Genomic DNA, 21108 nt, shown 5'->3' with positions numbered 1-21108 from the left:
CACCTGTTTTGTGGGGTTCCCCTGGTGACTCATGAAGTCTTTAGAGCACATCTCCCCACCTGACCCCCTCTCTAAAACTATGGGGCCCTCTGGGTCCCAACAACCCATTGATGCACTTACGGCGGTCCTGGAGTCCTTGGTGTCCCAGGTGGAGGTGGTTTTCGGGTGACAGGCTTGCAAAAAGCCCTGCCTTCCACTGCCTCATCTGTCTCATCCGATCCTAAATCTGCTTCGGCCACTGCGGACGTGGTTCACCCTGCTGGGTCTGCAACCATGCACCCGGAATCCTCTGATAGTGAGAATGAATCCTCCACATCTGCAACCACGCACACAAAGGTGCTGGTGGAAGCGCTGATTGTATCTGTGCTTGAGACCTTGAAGTTGGAGGACGCAACTGCGATGGAGGAGCAGGTTCCGTTTGGCACTCACAAGCCATCCAGAGCGGCAAAGGTGTTTCCTTTCCCCGTCTATTTTGACAGAATTTTCGCTAAAGAGTGGAGATGAATAAAGTGTCCCTTTGGGGTCCCTAAGCGCTTTACTGGGCGTTGCCCCTATGAGGAGTCCCTTATTAAGAAGTGGACTGTTCCACCAGTGGTAGACCCTCCAGTTTCCTGATTTAACAAGGCAACCATGATTCAAGTTGAAGAGTCCTGGTCCTTTAAGGATCCGGCTGACAGGAAGGTGGAAGCTGTGGCCCACAATTTGTACACTGCTGCTGATTCGGCACTGAGGCCAATATTCACCGTTGCCCTGGTGTCGCAAATTCTGACCAAGTGGGCTCAGCCTTTATGCTGTGACCTGGAGGGAGAATAGCTCCCCCTGCCTTTGCTGAGCTGGCGTACCAGCTGGTCCAAGGGCTGCAGTTTCTGTGATGCCTCTTTGGATTGTTCTCCCCTAGTGGCGCAGCTTTCAGTTTCAGCAGTGGTCCTTCGGCATGTCTTTTGGCTCAAATGCTGGTCTGCAGACCAGACTTCTAAAAAGGCCTTGACTGATCTTCCCTTTCAATCGCCTGTTTGCAGCTACCCTGGATGACATCATAAAAGGTCTCACAGGGGGGAAGAGCATCTTTCTTCCACAGGCTACTAAGGGCAAGAAAGTTTGTCGTAGATGTGGGCCTTCATTCCCGCCTCATAAGAAGTTTTAATGTTCCTCAGGGTTCGACTGACAAGGGCTCAAAGCCTTTCAGGGCCTCCTCTGGCGGATCCAAACGAACCTGGTCTGGCAAACCATGAGCAAGCTTCGGGGTTGAGGGGACATCTTCGCTGGTTTTCGGACCCTTGGATTTCCCTGGTGCAAGACAAGTGCATCCACAAAGTCATTTGGTCCGGCTGCATGATTGTTTCGCTCTTGCCCCCCCACCAAGGTTCTTTCCTTCCAACTTGCGCCTGTTCCCGGTCCGCTTACAGTGTCTGCTTTGGGTGGTAAAAGACCTGCTGTTTCAAGGGGTGATTGTCTCAGTTCCAACGTCGGAACGTTTTCAGGGTTTTTTTTCAAACCGGTTTACAGTTCCCAGGAAGGTAAAGTGCGTCCAATCCTGGATCTCAAGGCACTGAACTGCTTTGTGCGGGTGCAGAAATTCAGAATGGAGTCTTTTCGCATGGTGGTGGCATTCCAGCATCAGGGGAATTTCCTTGCTTCTATCGACATCATTGAGGCCTACATTCACTTTCCAATATGTGCCATTTACCAGCACTTTCTCCGCTTTGCTGTGGGTGAGGAGCATTATCAGCTATTGGCATTACCCTTTGGTCTTGCCTCAGCTCCTCGGGTCTTCACAAAAGTGTTATCCCCAGTGCTAGCTTTGTTACACCAACCGGGGATCGCGGTGCTGGGCTACTTGGACAATCTCCTTCTGCGAGCAGAGTTTCCTACTGCTCTGGTGGAAAACCTGGAGATCACAATACGAACTCTGCGGGAGTTCGCCTGGATTCAGAATTTTCAGAAGTGTGCGCTGGTTCTGTCCACAAAGCTGGACTATCTGGGCCTGACTCTGAACTCGGCCTTAGCCAGAGTGCTCCTTTCTCTGGACAAACTGCAGGCTGCAGTTCATCTCTTGCTGTCCAGCAGATGGTCATCCCTCCGGACTTGCATGCTGTTTTTGGGCCTGATGGTGTCTACCTTTGAGGTGGTTCAGTTTGCACAGTTCCATACGAGGTCCCTGCAAGGGAGATTCTGGCCAAATAGATCAAGACTCTGGAGTCTCTGGACAATCATATCCGTCTGAGATGGGGAACGAAGGATTTCCTGATATGGTGACTTTGTTCTCTGATGCTTTGGCTGGGCAAATCCTTCCTCCCCTTGTACTGGACAGTGGTCACCCAAGATGCCAGCCTGTCCGGCTGGGGAGGTGTCCTCAGCAAGCATTCTGCTCAGGGGATCTGGACACTGGAAGAGTCCAGGCTACTAATCAATGTCTTGGAACGCCAAGCAATCAGATTGTGCCTGGACCATTGGACAGATCGTCTTCAGGGATGTCCAGTGCGCATTCAATTAGACAATGCCACAGGTGTGGCTTATGTCAATCACCAAGGGGGGGCAAAGTGTCCTGGCGGCTCTAGAGGTAGCCATATTCTAAGGTGTGCAGAATGGTTATTTCCAGCCCTCTCCGCCGTACACATTCCTGGGGTGGAAAACTGGCAGGCGGATTGCCTCAATCAGGCGTTGGACCAAGGGGAGTGGTCCCTTCATCTGGAGGGGTTTCATCAGCTGTGTCTCTGGTGGGGCACCCCGAGGTGGATCTGTTGGTGTCTCAGCTCAACAGAAAGGTGCAGAGGTTTGTAGCTCGGTCACGGAATCATCTGGCACACGCCACAGACAAACTGGTGGCCCCGTGGGGGTCTGTATCGTCTGATTTACACCTTTCCTTCTCTCAAGCTTCTGCAAAGACTTCCACGGAGGATCGAGGCAGAAGGGATTGCTTAGTGGCCTTGAGTACCATCAAGGGCCAGGTGTCGGCTTTGGCGGTCTTCTTCCAACGACATTTGGCCACACACTCCCTGGTGCGTACCTTTCTTCAGGGTGTTTGACATTTGGTTCCTCCGATGCGGTCTCTGTTGTCACCTTGGCACCTCAATTTGATGCTTTCGGTCCTCCAGAAGCCTCCCTTTGAGAATTTTTGGGAGATTTCCCTGCTTACGCTGTCCCAGAAGGTGGCCTTCTTGGTGGCTATCACCTCTGTGCGCAGGGTGTCGGAACTGTCTGCGTTATCCTGTCGTTAACCTGGTGATTCACAGAAATACGGTGGTTCTTCGCCCCTGTCCGTCGTTCCTACCAAAGCTTGTCTCTGATTTTCATTTGAATGAAGACCTTGTGTTGCCTTCCCTGTGTCCCAGGCCTAAACATCTGAAGGAAATTGCCTTTCATGCCTTGGATGTGCTCTGGGCGATTAGGGTGTACCTGGCAGCTACAGAGTCTTTCGGGAAGTCCGACTCTTTGTGCTCACGGATTGGCCTCTGAAAGGGTTGTCTGCTTCCTCTGCGACCATTTCCAGATGGATCAGACAGATGGCGATTCAGGCCTATTCCATCAAGTGTCAGGTTCCTCCTTTTCCTCGTTATGGCGCACGCTACTTGGGCGCTTAGTGCCTCCTGGGCCTTCCATCATCCGGCACCGGTGACACAGGTTTGCAAGGTGGCTACCTGGTCGCCAGTGCACGCTTTCACAAAGTTTTAGAAAGTGGATGTATTGGCATCTGCGGATGCTTCTTTTGACTGCAAGTTTTTGCAGGTTGCTGTTTAGAGAACCTGATCCTCTTCGTGGGCTCCAGTTGTTTTGGTTGAGTTCCTATTTCCTGGTTGGCTACTGTTTAGCCTTGGGAATTTTTTTTGCTGTTCCCACCCCTCATGTTTACCACTTCTTTGGGATGTCCCAGTGGTTAAGAATATCAGGAGCTGTGTCTGTCAATGAACAAGAGAAAATGGGATTTTTGACATACCGTACAATCCATTTCTCTGATGTTCATTGACGGACACCGCAACCATCCCTCTGTGGAGTTGTATTTTTCTTACACTGCTTGTAACAAAACTAAGTACCTATAGCAGAGAGAGGGAGTATATCCCCTGGGACTACCCATAGACATGGCCAGACTTTTTTTCTGCCTAGTGTCCTACTCCTGTAGGGGGCACTATAACCCAATGATTAAGAACAGTGGTCCTCAACTCAGGGCCCACTAACAGGCCAGATTTTAGGTATTACCTTGGGGAGATGCAGACTAGAGTACTGCAATCACTGAGCAGCAAATTATATCACCTGGGATGTATTTCAGTTATCTTGCAAACCTGGCATGTTAGTGGGCCGTGAGGACCAGGGTTGAGGACCACTGATTAAGAATATCAGGAGCTGTGTGTATGTATGTCAATGAACATCTGAGAAATTGATTTTACGGTAAGTCAAAAATCGCATTTTATTTTATTTGTTTATGCTTGTGAATGGCAAGTTTGCAGATATACAAAACTTGATCTTCATGAATTTGTATGTAGGTACTAGATTCCTTAATGTATACATTTTTTAACTGGCTGTGATCTGTAAACCACTTTTCCATGATCTCCTTATTTGAGTTGTAATTAAATTTTATTGTATCCCTATTTACAAAGAATGGCTTTGCTGTAGTCCGCCCTCCTGGACACCATGCTGAAGAGAGCACACCTATGTAAGTGTCTTCCTCGCATTACTTGTACCTCAGCAGTTGTTTTACTGATTAACTTGTTTAGGTCCATTCCCACTGGAACAATGCCTGGTTTCCTTCTATACTGCAGATAATACTGGTAGATTATTTGGCTTTAATCCAAATCTCTCTAGGTGTTTGTGTGTCTGACTGTGTTTTTGTCACATGTCTGTACTTGGGAGTGCATCACAGAGTCAGGGTCATATGCAAATGGTGTTGAGGAGGAACTAAACTGTGCCAAAAGAAAAGGCAGGGGACAAATGACTTGTCACCAGCATCACCTGTGGTCTCCCTGCAGATTATCTTTATTACTGACCTACCAAGTCCTGTTCTGCACTGTGTATTTGTAGATGTTTTAGTAGTGGAAAAATCTGCTTCTTCATGCCAGAGCCTCCAGCAAGGAGAACAGTGAGCAACGCAGTAATGGCCTTGCCCAATTTACTGAGACTAGCAATAAGAGACAGCAGGGACTTAGATCTCACTGGAGATATACGACTTAGAGGTTGTAGAAACAGGAGTATCTAAGCATCCTTAAAAAAACCAAGTGCGCTGTTATGGGTACATTTTTCAAGACCCTTCAAAAAAATGCAATTAACATTTCTAGAAGCTTCCCATAAAATGATAAATCTTAATTTCTTTTTAGTTCATTGACGGACACACTGCTCCTGATCTTCCTAACCATTGGGTTATCTCGCCCCCTACAGGAGTAGGAAATCAGGCAGAAAAAGAATCTGCCTATGCCTATGACAGTCCCAGGGGGTATACTCCCTCTGCTATAGGTACTCAGTTTTTTTTCTGCCTAGTCAGAAGTAAGGACCTAGTTCCTTGTTGAGATCTCTGGACCTGGCAAATTTGATCTTTCTAGATGGAAATTTTTTTTTTCTTGTTTTTTTTTTTTTCCTGTGAGATCTACAGTCAACTGTCAGACTGGGCGATGGGCTGGATAATCTAGATCCAGTGGTCACGCCCCAGTTTGGCCAGCTAGTGTGCGCAGACTTCAGCTCCACGCTAGGTCGGCCACGACATAGCCCCTCTGGACGGGGGCTGACCTGCGAGTTAAACGCCTCGTAAGGTCGCATAAGACCGTGTCTCGGCCTAAGTCGCAGCGTTCCTCCTGGCCGACAGCCCCCCATTTCGATGACGAGGGGTTCTGTCTGGAGCGGAGCCTCCTGGGTTCCTGGTAGGGTGAGTAGTTGTCCCCCCTCTCCCCCTGGAGGGTTTTGGGGTGGACATGGGCCCCTCCTTGGGACATTTAGACCCCTTGCTTCCCCTTCTTCCTGTCAGGCACCCCCTTTCATCTGTCCCCCATCCTACTCCCCCCCCCCCCCTCCATTTATGTTGGGGCTGTGTGGCTGGTCTGGTCCACCTCCTGGGGTGGGGGCCGGGAGCTATACTGGCAATAGGGGCCGGGGGGGGGGCCCTGTCCTGCCTGGGCCTATTTTTGAGGCCTAGAGATCCCTCCTGGGAGCCTTTGTGGTGTCGCACGGGGCTGCCATTTTGCTGTAGCCTGTGTATTTCTATGCATGGCGGCCATTTTTGTGTAGTCCAGTGGCCATTTTGTGGTGGTTTGCCATTGAGATTAGCAGCGGCCATGACAGTGGTGCCCTGTGGGTGGCGTTTTTGGTGCTGGTAGCCCCTCCTCATCCCCTGGTGCTGACTCCTGGATCTTTTCACTTCTTGATCTCCGCAATGGGGATTGCAGATTATCCTGGTGGCAGCAGGTGCCTGTTTCTGATGGGTGGTGAGTCTGGGGGGTTCTCTCCCTCTCTGCTGAGAGTCGTTTGGTGCTTTGTGCCTGGCGACCGGGTGGTGCTACCAGCTTGGTGGGGGTTGTCCATTTGCAGTGTTGTACACTTTTATAGGGTCCCTCTGGTCACTCACTGAGTCTTTGGAGCACATCTCCCCACCTGATCCCCTCTCTGAGTCTGCAGGGCCCTCCGGATCCCAACTATCCACCCATGCACGGACGGCGGTCCTGGAGACCTTGGTGTTCGGGGTGGAGGTGGTTTTCAGACCACGGGCTAGCAAAAAGCTTCCCCTCCTCCGCTTTCCCCTACCCCATGTGTCTCATCAGATCTTGAATCTGATTCAGCTGCTGCGGACATGGGTCACCCTGCTGGGTCTGCGGCCACATGCCTGGAATCCTCAGATAGTGAGGATGATTCCTCCACATCTGCAACCGCGCACGAAAAGGTGCTGATGGATGCACTGATTGTATCTGTGCGTGACACCTTGAAGATAGAGGCTGCGACGGAGGCGCAGGTTCCCTTTGGCACTCACAAGCCATCCACAGCGGCAAAGGTGTTTTCTTTCCCCTGCCTATTTTAACAAAATTGTCACTAAAGAGTGGATACATCCCTAAGCAATCTACTGGGCGTTACCCCTATAAGGGGTCCTTTTTTAAGAAGTGGACTTTTCCACCGGTGGTGAACCCTCTGGTTTCCAGATTGAACAAGGCAACTATGATTCCGGTTGAAGAGTCCCCGGCCTTTTAAGGATCCGACTGAGGGGAAGGTGGAGACTGTGGCCTGCAATTTGTACACTGGCTGGTTTCGGCACTGAGGCTGGTATTCACCATTGCCCTGGTGTCACAAACTCTGAATGACCCCAGTGGCTCAGCGCTCTGTTCGGCAGTGGTCCTTTCGTGCGTGCCTTTAGGCCTAAATGCTGGCTGCGGACCAGACTTCTAAAAAGGTCTTGACTGATCTCCCCTTTCAAGGGTATCGCCTGTTTGGGGCTACCCTGGATGACATCATTAAAGCTCTCACCGGGGAAAAGAGTACTTTTCTTCTGCAGGCTACTAAAGGCTTTTTCGTCCCTCAGGGTCAACTGACTAAGGCTCGAAGCCTTTCAGGGCCTCCTCTGGAGGATCCATACAAACCGGGTCTGGCAAGCCGAGAGTGGGCTTCTCCAGACCCGCACACAAGGCTCCTTCAGCATTAAGATGTGCCCGCATCCGGGGGGGGGGGGGCAACGTCTTTGTTGGTTTCCAGGCCCCTGGACTTCCCTGGTACAAGACAAGTGGGTCCACAAAGTCATTTGGTCCGGCTACAAGATCGAGTTTCACACTTGTCCCCCGGCAAGGTTCTTTTCTTCCAACTTACGCCTGTCCCCGGATCATTTACAGGTCTGTTTTGGGCAGTACAAGACCTGTTGCTTCAAGGGGTGATTGTCCGGTTCCGACTTTGTAACGTTTTCAGGGTTTTTACTCAAACCTGTTTACAGTTCCCAGGAAGGAAGGAAAGTTGCGTCCAATCCTGGACCTCAAGGCGCTGAACTGCTTTGTGCGGGTGCAGAAGTTCAGGATGGGGTCCATTCGCACGGTGGTGGCATCCCTACATCAGGGGGATTTTCTTGCCTCTATCGACTTCAAGGATGCTTAACTTCCCATTCCAATCTGCTCCTCAGGTCTTCACAAAAGTGTTGGGCCCGGAGCTAGCATTGTTATGCAAATGGGGGATTGTGGTACTGGGCTACTTCGATAACCTCCTTCTGCAAGCCGAGTCTCCTACTGCTCTGGTGGAAAACCTGGAAATCACTATACGAACTCTGAGGGAGCTTGACTGGATTCTGAATTTTCAGAAGTCTGCTCTGGTTCCAGCTACAAAGCTGGACTATCTGGGTCTTACTCTGGACTTGGTCTTAGCCAGAGTGCTCCTTCCTCTGGACAAACTCCAGAAATTGCAGGCTGCAATTCGTCTCCTGCTGTCCAGCAGATGGTCATCCCTCCAGACTTGCATGCGGGTGCTGGGCCTGATGGTGTCTACCTTCGAGGCGGTTCCGTTCGCAAAGTTCCATACTGGGTCCCGGCAAAGGGATATTCTGGCCAAAGGGTCAAAACTCTGGAGTCTCTTGACAATTCGATCCTGCTGAGCCAGGCAACAGAGGAGTCCTTGATATCGTGGCTTCGTTCTCTGGAGCTTTGGCTGGTCAAATCGTCCCTTATGTTGGACAGTGGTCACCACGGATGCCATCCTGTCTGGCTAGGGAGGCGTCCTCTGCAAAAATTCTGCTCAAGGGCTCTGGACTCTGGAAGAGTCCAGACTACTGATCAACGTCTTGGAACTCTGAACGATCGGACTGTGCCTGGACCATTGGTGGATCGTCTTCATGGATGTCGGGTCCGCGTTCAATCAGACAGTGCCACTGCCGTGGCTTATGTCAATCACCAAGGGGACACAAAAAGTATCCTGACGGCTCTGGAGGTAGCAGGCATTCTAAGGTGGGCAGAACGGTTTGTTCCAGCCCTCTCTGCCATACACATTTCCGGGGTGGAAAACTAGCAGGCGGATTAATTCAGTTGGCGGATGTTCGACCAAAGGGAAGTGGTGCCATCAGATGTGTCTTCGGTGGGGCATCCCCGAGGTGGATCTGTTGGCGTCTTGGCTCAATGGAAAGGTGCAGAGGTTTGTGGCTCGGTCACGGGATTCTCTGGGGGACGCCACAGACGCGCCGGTGGCATTGTGGGTTTTTTCTTATCGTCTGATTTACGCCTTCCCTCCTCTCAAGCTTCTGCCAAGACTTCTATGCATGATAAAAGCAGAAGGGATTCCGGTCATCTTAGTGGCTCCAGACTGGCCTCGCCAATCTCGCTGTTGATCAGAAATTGGCCTTGTGAGCTGTGTCCGTCAAAGAACGAAAGGGAAAATGGGATTTTTGACTTACCATAAAATCAATTTCTCTGATGAACATTGATGGACACAGCACCCACTGCTTGTAACAAAACTGAGTACCTATAGCAGAGAGAGGGAATATACTCCCTGGGACTGCCCATAGGCGTGGCCAGATTCTTTTTATGCCTTGTGTCCTACTCCTGTAGGGGGCAGTATAACCCAATAGTTATGAAGATGAGGAGCTGTGTCTGTCAATGAACATCAGAGAGATAGATCTTACAGTAAATCAAAAATCCCATTTTATGCTTTCAGGTCCACTTTTTCTGTGCTTTGCAATAATAAAAGAAAATTTAATGTTTTAATAGCCTGTCAATTTTTTTAGGGGTTTCTGTTACTTCAACTCTGTCGCTGTTACAGCCAAGCTCATCCAACAAAGATTTAATGTGGAGAAGACGTTGATAGTGGATTGGGTATGTGGATGTTACTTCTTGAAGTGCATGCTGAAGCTAACTCTGAGCAAATGTGTTTTTTTTTTAAATTAAATTTAGCTTAGACTGCAATGCTCACTTTTTTGATTTTGGAGCTGTTCCCTGCAGTACTTTTTTCATCAAAAATGTCCTTTGTTTTTTCTTTCTTTGTTGAGTAGATCCTAATATTCAACATGGGAGACTGAGAACAGTACTGGATGCAATCTGAGTATTCATAGACCCAAGTTTATAGGCTGGTACATTCAGGTTATTGGACAGTGAAAAGCTTTTGAGGACACCTATAACCCTACCCCTCTTTGTGAAGAAAAAGAAGGGTTGGGACTTTGAATGAGGCTCACAAAGACATGTGCCTCCATCCCTATTGTAACATGAAAATAGCAAAAGTTTGGGACTTTACATTAGGTGTGTGGCCCTATGTGACTAATATAAATATAGACACATCAAAAAATGAACAAGTCAGATCAAGTATAGATCACGTTTTAATAGGCTCATAAAATGATGGTAAGAAAGGTATTAACAATGTACATAGAGAATAAAAAAGAAAGGGTATGGATTGTACATGGATACTGTAGTAAAAACATCAACATTGATAAATGGACATACCCTCTGATGTCACGCCATTTCACTCATCCTGTTACTCTGATTGGAATCCACACTGTGAGTTTGAAAGCTATAAGGGTTGGATTTATAGAGTTGTTTACTAGCTACATCTAAGACTATGTTACACATATATTTCTATACAGCTGCACGAAAAAGTATGTGAACCCTTTGGCATGATATGGATTTCTGCACAAATTGGTCATAAAATGTGATCTGATCATCATCTAAGTCCCAACAATAGACAATCACAGTCTGCTTAAACTAATAACACACAAAAAATGAAATGTTGCCATGTTTTTATTGAACACACCATGTAAACATTCACAGTGCAGGTGGAAAAAGTATGTGAACCCCTAGACTAATGACATCTCCAAGAGCTAATTGGAGTGAGATGTCCGCCAACTGGAGCCCAATCAATGAGATGAGATTGGAGGTGTTGGTTACAGCTGCCCTGCCCTTTAAAAAACACACACCAGTTCTGGGTTTGCTTTTCACAAGAAGCATTGCCTGATGTGAATGATGCCTCGCACAAAAGAGCTCTCAGAAGACCTACGGTTAAGAATTGTTGACTTGCATAAAGCTGGAAAGGGTTATAAAAGTACCGTATTTATCGGCGTATAACACGCACTTTTCCCTCCTAAAAATGGAGGAAAAAGTAGCAGTGCGTGTTATACGCCGATATAACAAAAAAAAAAGTCCAGAAAGCACTAGCAGCGCCGAGAGGTAGAAGGGGGCGGGCGGCGCCGAGGAGAAGGGAGGACGCGCTGTCATCGGAAGTCCCGCCTCCTATGCTGACGTCAATCATAGGCGCCGGGACTTCCGATAACAGCGCGTCCTTCCTTCTCCTCGGCGCCGGCTGCCCCCTTCTACCTTTCGGCGCTGACTGCTTTCTGGACAAGTGATTTTTTATAGTGGCACTGGCGCTGGCGAGGCTGCAATAATGGGCGCTGGCGAGGCTGCATGTATGGGCACTGGCAAGGCTGCATGTATGGGCACTGGCACTAGCGAGGCTGCATGTATGGGCGCTAGCGAGGCTGCAATTATGGGCACTAGCGCTGACGAGGCTGCATGTATGTGCACTGGCGCTGGCGAGGCTGCATGTATGGGCACTGCGCTGGCGAGGCTGCATGTATGGGCACTGCACTGGCTGCGTGTATGGGCACTGTGCTGGCTGCGTGTATGGGCACTGCGCTGGCGAGGCTGCAATTATGTGCACTGGTGCTGGCAAAGCTGCATGTATGTGCACTGCACTAGCTGCATGTATGGGCACTGCGCTGGCTTCATGTATGGGCATTGCACTGGCGAGGCTGCAATTATGGGCACTGGTGCTGGCGAGGCTGCATGTATGGGCACTGCACTGCCAAGGCTGCATGTATGGGCACTGGCGAGGCTGCATGTATGGACACTGCACTGATGAGGCTGCATTCGTGGGCACTGGTAAGACTACACTTAATTTAAAAACAAATGTTCTGAGTTCAAAGCTGTTTATTTTAAATTTCAGCTTTTTTCCTGAAATTTCTGGCCTAAAATTTAGGTGCGTGTTATACGCCGATAAATACGGTATCTCCAAAAGCCTTGCTGTTCATCAGTCCACGGTAAGACAAATTGTCTATTAATGCAGAAAGTTCAGCACTGCTGTTACTGGCCGTCCTGTAAAGATGACTGCAAGAGCACAGCGCAGACTTCTCAATGAGGTGAAGAAGAATCCTAGAGTGTCAGCTAAAGACTTACAAAAGTCACTGGCAAATGCTAACATCCCTGTTAGCGAATATACAATACGTAAAACACTAAACAAGAATGGATTTCATGGAAGGATACCACAGAGGAAGCCACTGCTGTCCAAACAAAACATTGCTGCTTGTTTACAGTTTGCACAAGAGCACCTGGATGTTCCACAGCAGTACTGGCAAAATATTCTGTGGACAGATGAAACCAAAGTTGAGTTGTTTGGAAGAAACACACAACACTATGTGTGGAGAAAAAGAGGCACAGCACACCAACATCAAAACGTCATCCCAACTGTGAAGTATGGTGGTGGGGGCATCATGGTTTAGGGCTGCTTTGCTGCGTCAGGGCCTGGACGGATTGCTATCATCAAAGGAAAAATGAATTCCAAAGTTTATCAAGACATTTTGCAGGAGAACTTAAGACCATCTGTCTACCAGCTGAAGCTCAACAGAAGATGGGTATTGAAACAGGACAATGACCCAAAGCATAGAAGTAAATCAACAACAGAATGGCTTAAACAGAAGAAAATACGCCTTCTGAAGTGGCCCAGTCAGAGTCCTGACCTCAACCCAATTGAGATGCTGTGGCATGACCTCAAGATAGCGATTCACACCAGACATCCCAAGAATATTGCTGAACTGAAACAGTTCTGTAAAGAGGAATGGTCAAGAATTACTCCTGACCGTTGTGCACGTCTGATCTACAACTACAGGAAACGTTTGGTTGAAGTTATTGCTGCCAAAGGAGGTTCAACCAGTTATTAACTCCAAGGGTTCACATACTTTTTCCACCTCCACTGTGAATGTTTACACATGGTGCGTTGAAAAAAAACATGGCAACATTTCATTCTTTGTGTGTTATTCATTTAAGCAGACTGTGATTGTCTATTGTTGTGACTTAGATGATGATGATCAGATCACATTTTATGACCAATTTGTGCAGAAATCCATATCATTCCAAAGGGTTCACATACTTTTTCTTGCAGCTGTATATACTATTTTTTCTAGATACATGAATTGCACCTGCTAGTGATGAAGTGTTTACCCACGAAACGCGTTGAGCTTTCTAGGAAGCAATTCTACTGTACTATCTTTGTTTTACCATGTACTCAATTGCATTGTTACAACCATCTGTATGTATTGTGTATATCTGTGTTGTTATCCAACATGCATGCACATGTGATATTATCCATTTATCAATGTTGATGTTTTTACTACAGTATCCATGTACAATCCATACCCTTTCATTTTTATTCTCTATGTACATTGTTATCACTTTTCTTACCATCATTTTATGAACCTATTAAATTGTGATCTATACTTGATCTGACTTGTTAATTTTTTGATGTGTCTATATTTATGTTATTCACATAGGGCCACACACCTTATGTAAAGTCCCAAACTTTTGTTATTTACCCCTCTTTGTGAGTCTTCCATTTTTGATAGTGTCCTAAGGTGATGAACCTTCTGCCTTAAACAGTGAAATCACTCTTAAAGCGGAGTTCCGGCCTTGGAAATGTTTTTTAGATAAAAATACCCCCGGGACAGTCAGGGCTAGTGCATTTCATAATGGATAAACTCTGAACTGTCCCAGGTTGCACTTACCTTTTAGAAGAAATACTTACCTTGAAAATGTATTGTCCAGCGCTGCCATCTCAGGTGTGGGCATCCTCTTCGGTCCCAGAATGCCGTGCAGCGGCCCCGCTCGTCACTTCCGGGGCTGGGCGCGTCATCCCTGCACAGCTTCTTAGCAGGGAATGATGCTCCTGCACCGGAACTGACGAACGGGGCCGGTGCAGGCACATTGATTCCTGGGAGCGATGACATTCAGCTCCCAGGAGTCAATGCAAGCAGGAAGAGACGGCGCGGGCCGCGCCACAGAGGGAGGAAGTGGAAGAAAAGAAGGTATATTTTCTTCAATAACAAGGTAAGTAAACAAAAAAAATATCAGGACTATCCATTTCTTTTTCAGGTGATTGTCAGCATGCGGATGGCCCAAAGTGTTTTTTGAGGCCGGAACTCTGCTTTAAGCTTAAAGCGATTTTAAACCAAAAATGTGATCTATTGCAGCTTACCAATCATGATTGCATGGGGAGAACGTTTAGAGTTTCATAGTTATCTGAAATTAAGCCCTTTTGCAAAGAACCTGCCAAAACGATTTGTTTTAAAAAAAAAAAAGTGTAAATTTTGAAAGTTAGAGAGGGAGTAGAGAGGGAGTTCTATATTGGGCATAGTGACGTATCTGTAAATACCCATAGTAAGCTCAGAGGAGTAAGCAAAATCTCTCTCTAGGCGTTTACTCTAGGTAGCAATTTTCTAGTCCTGGCATCTATATATCTTATATATTTATATATATATATATATATATATATATATATATATATATATATATATATATATAAGGTATAGATCTTTTGTTTTTTTTTCCGCAGAGACCCTAGAGAAAAAAATGCCGGTTGTTGCAATATTTTATGTCACACTGTATTTGCGCAACTGTTTTTTAAAAGCAGTTTTTTTTTGTTTTTTTTTTTTAAAATACACTTTCATGAATTTAAAAAGAAATAGGCGACGTTTTAAAAAACTTTTATTCAAAGTTACAGAGAGGATCTAGTGCCAAAATTATTACTCTCACTCGAGCTATCGTTGCGATACCTCACGTGTGGTTTGAATACAGTTTACATTTGAGGGCGCAACTTGCGTATGTGTTTGCTTCTGTGCGCAAACACAGGGGATGGGGCACTTTCATTTTTTTTTTTATTTGTTTTGTTTTTTTTTTTTTTACGCTGTCCCTTTTTAATTTTTTTTTTTTTTTTTTTTTTTTATTACTTTTGTTTGTTGTTACAAGGAATGTAAACATCCCTTGTGACAGCAATAGTCATGTGTCAATTATTTTTTTGGAGGAATTTGCACATAAAAGTATTTAGAACACAAAGTTTGGCTGTTTTGAATACTGACTTTTAAAAAAAAAAAAAAATCTGGCGCTTTTAAGGCTCCAGTAAACTGGAAGTAATGTCATGACACTGGCTTTGTTCGGGTCTCTGGCCAGCTGGCGGACGTGGCGGCTTGTCGCTTGGGCCTCCCAGTGGGACAGGGGAGCCTGGGCAAGCCGCAGGAGCGTGGAGGAGGGGGGGTGTGTGTTTGTAATAGCATAGCCGCATCAAATATTACAAAAAAGCTGACCGTCAACTCTAAAAATCAGTACCGGGGCTGCAGGCATCACCCCGGTACAACCCCTTGATGCTGCATGCCACATATTTGCATTACGTCGGCGTGAAGGGGGTTAAGGACATAGGTGTATAATAAGGTTTTTAAGCGTCCTCCATAAGGTGTGAAGGAAGGCCATCATGTGAAGAAAACTGGAGGAGCCAATGGCTGCATTCGTATTCCACCGCAATTATTAGGGTGGATCGACGCCAGCCAAAGCTTCTCTATTTCTGGCCATCCATCCCTCCTGCACTTTTATGTGTGCATTCCACCAGGTTGGTGGGTGTTTCCTGGGCATTCTGGCACCAATAGTCTGTGGCTCAGCTTTGTAAAGGCCACCAATCTGGTCCTTTGTGCACACCTTTTCAAAGTTCTACCTGGTGTTTTTGCTGATTGCACAGGCACATGTCTGGGTCTATGAATACTTGAACCGGTGTCCTGAACTGTACGATTGAGATAAGAGAAATTTTAACTTGCTTGTAAATTCCATATCTTGGAGTACAAGACACATTGCACCCTCCTTCTATAACTTGGTTACTCTGCATCGCTTGCTACAAGACTGGGGATTCAGAGTGGGGTAGGGTTATAGGGGAGGCAACCAGGGTGTCTCAAAAGCTTTGTCAAATCACCTGAAAATACAAGCCCGTAACCCAAGCTCTATAAATAATCAGTTTATGTCCTGAATTGTACTTTAAGATATAGAATATACAGAACAAATAGAATGGGCAATTTATGACAAATGGGTTTCTCATGAAAAGATTCTCACCTGGCAAGTATCGTTGCTGAGCTATATCTAATGGAAAAATTCACTCAAAAATGGACTGTTCCAGTAGTACACCCTTCTGTCTCAGTCATAACAATTCTTACTGTCCTATAGAAATTCCTTAATTCAATTTAACTCCTTTTTATTTTTTTTAAAGCAAACATACACACAGGAGATCTTCCTGGAGGGTTTTGGAGAAAGGGTGTCAAATGCAGGGGCCATGAAACCTGAAGATGAGCTCAGGCCCAGCTATTTTAATATATCTGCTATACATCATTATGATTCACAATATGACTTAAACATTTTTTTTTTCAATTTTTGTATTGTAGGATGTTCATCATGGAAATGGTACCCAGCAGGCTTTCTATAGTGATCCTTCTGTTCTATATATATCGCTCCATCGCTATGATGATGGAAACTTCTTTCCAGGAAGTGGTGCTCCTGATGAGGTATTTTGGAATGATTAGACGTTCTTATAATGCCCAGCAGTAATTTATTGTATATAAAGAAAAGGTCTGCATAGACCATAGTTCATTGACTTCAATGGAAGCACAGTAAACAACATAAAAAAACGCAGTGCTTTAGTTTCTGCTGGTTTCTCCGACATGACAACAGACACCTTCCAGAAACGCAAAACACACTGGAAAAACTCATCAACTGCAACCTGCATGGGTGTGAACCTAAGCCTTAAAGCCAAAACATGTTTCACCTTAATGCATTTCCTGTATTAAGTTCAAAAATATTTGGGTAACAGTATCGCCTCTTCCTTATACTTACATTGAATCCTCACTTGATCCAGTACTGTGCCCGTCTGTAGCAGCTCTCTCTGCTTTCACAGGCTTTTCTAAGGCAACAGGAGCAATTGGCTTCCACTGCTGTCATTTAAATCCTGTGACAAGGGAGCGGGGGGCAGGGCAGCGCTGTCTGCATCTATGGGTGCATGCAACGTGGCTCAGAATCGATCCCTCAGGTGTGCCACGATGGGAATCGCCTTCTTATGGTAACACACCGAGAAGAGGAGGAGCCAGCCAAGAATTAAGGTGGGGGATCCGAGAAAAGGAGGTTCAGAGCAGGTAAGTATAACCTGTTTGTTTTTTTTTTTTTGTTTTTTTAATTTGCTTTACAATCATTTTGACTCCATCAAAAAGCACAGATAGTGAAAAACTTGTATAGCAGTGCGTTTTGAAAAAATGCAGCACGCATGCATAATAACTTTTTTACGGAATTTCTTTAATATTCTTTATTTCACACAAGCAAAAGTACAAACTAGAAATTACTTTAAAACCTGAATGGGTCTATTTATAAATGTTTTCATATTTTTCCAAATAGATTAAATCTTGGATGAAAGTTGTCTGCCTCTATGGTGGGTGAAAACATTTAAAAATAGACCCTATGTGTTTTATCAGTTTCATGACAATTTTGGGGTTTATTTTCGAGGTGTGCTAAGAGAAATCACAAAAACACTTGCAGATACAGTGGGTATAGAAAATAATCAACCCCTTTAACCACTTGCCGACCGCCGCACGACTATCTACGTCGGCGGTCAGCCCCTCACAGGCAAACTAACGTAGGGCTACGTTGCTTGCTTGTGAGGGTCTAGGGAGCGAGCGCGCGCCCCCGGAGGCGCGCTCCCGCGTGGTCACGGACCCCCCCGCGCGTGTGACCAGCGGACCCGATGTCCTCCGGCCACTCGGCGATCGGCGGGGGAGAGGGAGAATGTCAGGCAGCTTGTGTAAACAAGCTGCCTGTCATTCTCCTCGCTGTAAAGACACTGATCACATGGATCTACTATGTAGATCCGTTGATCAGTGTCCTTACAGCTCAAGCCACAGCCAATCACAGTAGAAAGCACGCCCCTAGGGACACACACAGCCCCTCCCTCCCAAATAAAGTTAACCCCTTCACTACCAGTGTATTTTTACAGTAACAGTGCATATATATAGCACTGATTACTGTAGAAATGTCACTGGTAACCCCAAAAGTGTCAAAAATGTCAGTCAAGGGTCCGATCTGTCCGCCGCAATGTCGCAGTACCGCAAAAAAAATCGCAGATCGCCGCCATTACGCGTTAAAAAAAAAACAACAAAAATGACAAAAATCTTTCCCTTTGTTAGTAAACGCGATAACTTTTGCGCAAACCAAACAAAATACGCTTTTTGCGATTTTTTTTACCAAACATAGGTAGCAGAAAACAAATTGGCCGAAAATGTTAAAACATTTTGATTTTTACATTTTTTTTGGGGGGAATTTCATATAAAAAAAATGTGAAAAATATTGCTATTTTTGCAAAATTGACGCTCTTTTTTTGTTTATAGCGCGTGATCAAAAAATCGCACAGGTGATCAAATACCACCAAAAGAAAGCTCTGTTTGTGGGAAAAAAAGGACGCCAAATTCTTTTAGGTACAGCGTCGCACGACCGCGCAATTGACCGTTAAAGTCACGCAGTGCCGAATCGCAAAATACCCCCTGGTCGGAATGGGGGTAAAATCTTCCGGGGCTTAAGTGGTTAAAATCAAATTTTGTTGCTTTGCAGTCTGAAATGAGGACACACAGGTTTTATGTTAACCAGCTGTATTTACTTGGTGCATCTTATAACAGCCAAGTGAAAAAAAAGAACACCAATTTGTGAGAATTTTTTTTTTAAATATCAAAAACAGAATCACAGAGTTGGTAAAAGGATTATCCCTTGTGTCAGTATTTTGTTGAACCTCCTTTTGCTTTAATTAAAGCCTTTAGTCTGTTGGGATATGTCTTTCCTAACTTTACACATTTAGACTTTGCAATCTTGACCACTCTTCTTCGCAGAACTGCTAAACTTCAGTTAAATTTGATGGTGACCGGTTGTGGACTGCAGTATTCCACAGATTTTCAGTGGGGTTTAAGTCTGGGCTCTGACTTGGCCATGCAAGGACATTAACCTTTTTCTTCTTCAACCACTGTGTGGTAATTTTTGCTGTGTGTTTTGGGTCATTGTCAGGTTGACAGGTAAACCTTCTTCCCATTAAAAACGTTCTGCAGATTTTCCTAACGAATTTGATGGAATTTCCTGCCATCTATTTTAAATTCTTTCCTGACAAGTGCTCCAAATAATGTAATTTTAGTCACATCTGACCATAACACCTTTTTCCATGTGGCCTTGGAATCTTCAATGTGCGATTTCGCAAAGCTCAGTCGTGACAGTTTGTGGCCTTTTTTGAAGAGTGGCTTTTTTCTAGCAACCCTCCCATACATGCCACATTTATGGAAAATTTGTAATATTGTCACATGCACACAATGACCACTCTTTTTAATAAATTCTTTCAACTGCTTCAGAGTTGCTGTATGCTACTTGTTAGCCTCTCTGACCAGTTTCCTCCTGGCATTTTCATCCAGTTTGGAGCAACGACCTGATCCAGGGAGGGTCTGTGTTTTACCAAACACCTTCCACTTCTTAATAATAGACTTCACTGTGCTTCTAGGCATTGATAATGCCTTTGAAATGTTTTTGTATCCACCTCCTGTCCACAACTTTATCCTGAAGATCCTTTGATGGTGCCTTGCCACCCATAGTTGATTGTTTGCTTCAGTTGCACTATCAAAGACTGAAATACTCCAGGGAAGCCTTTTTAATGCTGAGCTAATCAAAATGACCATAGCTGATTACAGTTGAAAGTCAAATGGCTTTGTGTGCCATTTGAGAAGGCCATTAGCTACACCTAATTGAGTTTACAAGTCATTTTTAGGAGGGGGTGATCCTTTTTCCAACTCAGTTATTCTGTTTTTTTTATTTTTTTCTGACCGGTTGATGTTATATCTTTTCACTTGGATGTTATAAGTAAATACTAGGGATGTTGAAAATAATCTCTGCATCGATGCATCACGATTCAGATGTTCGCGGTTCTGCATCGTTGCTGAAAGACGGCTGAATCGATTGCCATTGACGTCATCCGGCGCTTGCGCAGTGCTCTGTCTCTCCTAGGAAAACACAGAGGCAGAGCCTGCCTGGTGACCAAAGCCGCCTCCCCTTCCAGATGGACACTGGAGCAGAAAGTCAGCTAATGAGCTGACAGCCAGCAGAGTGAAGGGGGAGAAGCTCGAGGAGACCCCATGTCAGCAGAACCATCACTGGAGGCACCAAAAGGGAGAAGAGAAGCACAGACACATGGAGCAATGGAGGAGGTGGGGAAATCGACTGACACTGAAAGCAAGCGAGTGCCAGTGTCACTGATCTCTTCCCTCCACCACCATCCCTCTGCCTGATCTCTTCTCTCCACCACTATCCTTCTTCCTGATCTCATGCCTCCACCACCATCTGTCTACCTGATCCCATTCCCCCCCCCCCTCCATCCCTCTTCCTGATTTCATCCCTCTTCCTGATTTCATCCCTCTTCCTGATTTCATCCCTCTTCCTGATTTCATCCCTCTTCCTGATTTCATCCCTCTTCCTGATCTCATCCCTCTTTCTGATCTCATCCCTCTTTCTGATCTCATCCCTCTGCCTGATCTCACCCCTCTTTCTGATCTCATCCCTCTTTCTGATCTCATCCCTCTTTCTGATCTCATCCCTCTGCCTGATCTCATCCCTCTGCCTGATCCCATCCCTCTTCCTGATTCCATCCCTCCCACCACCATCCCTCCCACCACCATCCCTCTGCCTGATCCCATCCCTCCCACCACCATCCCTCTGCCTGATCCCATCCCTCCCACCACCATCCCTCTGCCTGATCCCATCCCTCCCACCACCATCCCTCTGCCTGATCCCATCCCTCCCACCACCATCCATCTGCCTGATCCCATCCCTCCCACCACCATCCCTCTGCCTGATCCCGTTCCTCCACCACCACCATCCCTCTGCCTGATCCCATTCATAGTTACATAATTAGGTTGAAAAAAAAAGACACAAGTCCATCTGGCTCAATAAATAAAAAACACAAAACCGTAAAGAAAACCCAACTATACAATCCCATATACACCATACTATACCCGCAGTTGATCAATAGGAAGGCGAAAAATCCCAACAAAGCATGATACAATTTGATACAGCAGGGGAAAAAAAACTCCTTCCTGAT

At 46.1% G+C, this 21108-nt stretch overlaps 1 protein-coding gene across 6 annotated transcripts in view; it reads left to right on the top strand.

Moving 5' to 3' along the window:
• The window catches only part of HDAC4 (histone deacetylase 4), a 666648-nt gene that overhangs the window by 505814 nt on the left and 139726 nt on the right, over positions 1–21108 (top strand). For all 6 annotated transcript variants that reach the window (XM_082260868.1, XM_082260870.1, XM_082260869.1 and 3 more), the window contains 3 exons: positions 4593–4648; positions 9659–9746; positions 16388–16507. In XM_082260868.1, the coding sequence (XP_082116994.1) occupies positions 4593–4648; positions 9659–9746; positions 16388–16507 (264 nt within the window). The remainder of the gene's footprint in view (positions 1–4592; positions 4649–9658; positions 9747–16387; positions 16508–21108) is intronic.

This window comes from Pelophylax lessonae, assembly GCF_965119305.1.
Source record: "Pelophylax lessonae genome assembly, chromosome: 6".
Classification (NCBI taxonomy): Eukaryota; Metazoa; Chordata; class Amphibia; order Anura; family Ranidae; genus Pelophylax; species Pelophylax lessonae.
Note: the sequence above shows the minus strand (reverse complement) of the source record. Positions and strands in the feature narration are given on the sequence as shown.